This window comes from Chiloscyllium plagiosum, chromosome 37, assembly GCF_004010195.1.
Source record: "Chiloscyllium plagiosum isolate BGI_BamShark_2017 chromosome 37, ASM401019v2, whole genome shotgun sequence".
Lineage (NCBI taxonomy): Eukaryota > Metazoa > Chordata > Chondrichthyes > Orectolobiformes > Hemiscylliidae > Chiloscyllium > Chiloscyllium plagiosum.
Window position 1 is genome coordinate 30,933,014 of NC_057746.1, and position 1,730 is coordinate 30,934,743.

General features: G+C 43.6%; 1 protein-coding gene across 1 annotated transcript; it reads right to left on the reverse strand.

Annotated features, from left to right (window-relative positions):
* Positions 1-144: 144 nt before the first annotated feature.
* Positions 145-1,488, reverse strand: LOC122541457 (nuclear factor 7, brain-like). The gene is made up of 4 exons (XM_043678237.1): positions 1,301-1,488; positions 915-1,265; positions 729-824; positions 145-635 (listed from the first exon to the last, which is right to left on the reverse strand). The coding sequence occupies exons 1-4, from the start codon at positions 1,370-1,372 to the stop codon at positions 384-386; spliced, it is 771 nt and encodes a 256-aa protein (XP_043534172.1). The 5' UTR covers positions 1,373-1,488; the 3' UTR covers positions 145-383.
* Positions 1,489-1,730: the final 242 nt, after the last annotated feature.

Below are 1,730 nucleotides of genomic sequence, written 5' to 3' on the forward strand. Positions count from 1 at the left end.
ATATGTAAAAACTGTACAGAGTCGAACTGCTCTCGTCATACGAAATGTATGAACTGTATAAAAAGAATTTTATGAATAAACTATATTTTTGAAATACACCAACTTGTAATTTGAACTGTTTTCCACATGTATGTGAATAAATCACTTGCATCTTGGGTGGAGCTGTGAATTGTCGACTGCTTTTTAATTTAGCCTTTTAATAGTGATGAGAATTTCAATAGTGAAAGCCACCATCATCAACGAGATTGAGGAAAATGTATGAAGCGGGAGAGTAGACAAACACATGAGGGAAAGAGGAGCAGAAAGGGATATTGGAGGAATGAGGGAGGATGGGAGCAAGTTTATGAGGATCACATTCTGAGTTTACTTTCCATGAACTAAAATTAAATATAATCCCTCACCTGGAGAAATATCACTCCGTCTTTTTGTTCCAACTGTTTTTCCAACTTTGAGAGTTTCTCCTGAAAAGAATTTAAATTCTTTTGAATTTTGCCAAGATTTTGCTGCATTGTTCTGAGAATGTTTTCCTCTTGTTCCCTGAGATCTCGGAGTAAACGCTGCTCTTTCTCAGTGAGAAACTGGTGCATTTTGGTGAACTCGGATTTGATGTGAGTCTGCAGATTTTGGGATTGAACCTACAAGAGCAAATATAGAAACAATCTGCTTCTGCAGTAAAACACAACAAAGGAAGGAATCAAATTTGGAAGCTGAGCTCAGGGAAATTTTACCCGAATTTGGGAAATCTTCTGTTTCTGCTGCCGCTCCATTTCGAGAGCCGCCGATTTCTTCCCTGTGAGAGATTCCAAGGAAGATTTCACCCGATCCTGGGATTGGGAGAGAAAATCAGAAAATAAAAGTATTAGACCATGAAAATGTGATAAAATAATCAGGGTATGGAATCTGTTTCCTTTTACCTTGTAGATTCCAACCGCTTCTTCAATCGGGATGAAGCGGTGCTCCCTGTGTTCCCGGGAAACTACACAATTCACACAAATAAATTTCTCGTCAGTTTCACAAAAAACCTTCAATTCTTCCTGATGTTCCTCACAGTGACGTTTACTTCCCTTCTCCTGCGGATTCAGATTTAACTTCCGAACTTTCTCAGATAGATTCGCTAAGGCCCGATTTCCTCTGAGGTTTCTGTCCGGAAACTCCTCTCTACATTCCGGGCAGGAGATTCTCTCCTGCTTTTCCCAGCTCTGGGTGATACAGGAGCGACAGAAGTTGTGTTCACACTCCAGTATAACCGGATCGGTGAAGAAATCCTGACAAACAGTATAACCGGATCGGTGAAGAAATCCTGACAAATGGGACAGATTACCTCCTCGGTCAAACTCTGGAAATGCTGTTTGAAATCCATGTCCACCCTCATCACTTCCTGATTCAAACTATTTTCAGTTTCAGTTTCCCTGCGCCGCAGAACACATTCAGCTCAGTCACTCCCTCAGGGAGGTCAGTGCAATCCTCAAGGAATTCTTGTTATTGGCTGCTCTCGGCCCCGCCCACTCTGAGAGGCGGAGACAGTCCCCAGAGCAGAATGAGGAATAAACAGCGTTAGAGCAGCGACAGGGAATCCCTGAAGCCGGGAGGTGAGAGGGAAAGTAGGATGGGAATGGGGTAGGTGGGTGGAGAGAGGATGGGAGGGGGTGGGGATGTTGTCCTGGGAGTGACTGGCAGCCTGCTGCTCTCCTTCATATCCTTCAGTCCCAAAGCAGCCCCAGGCACGGATG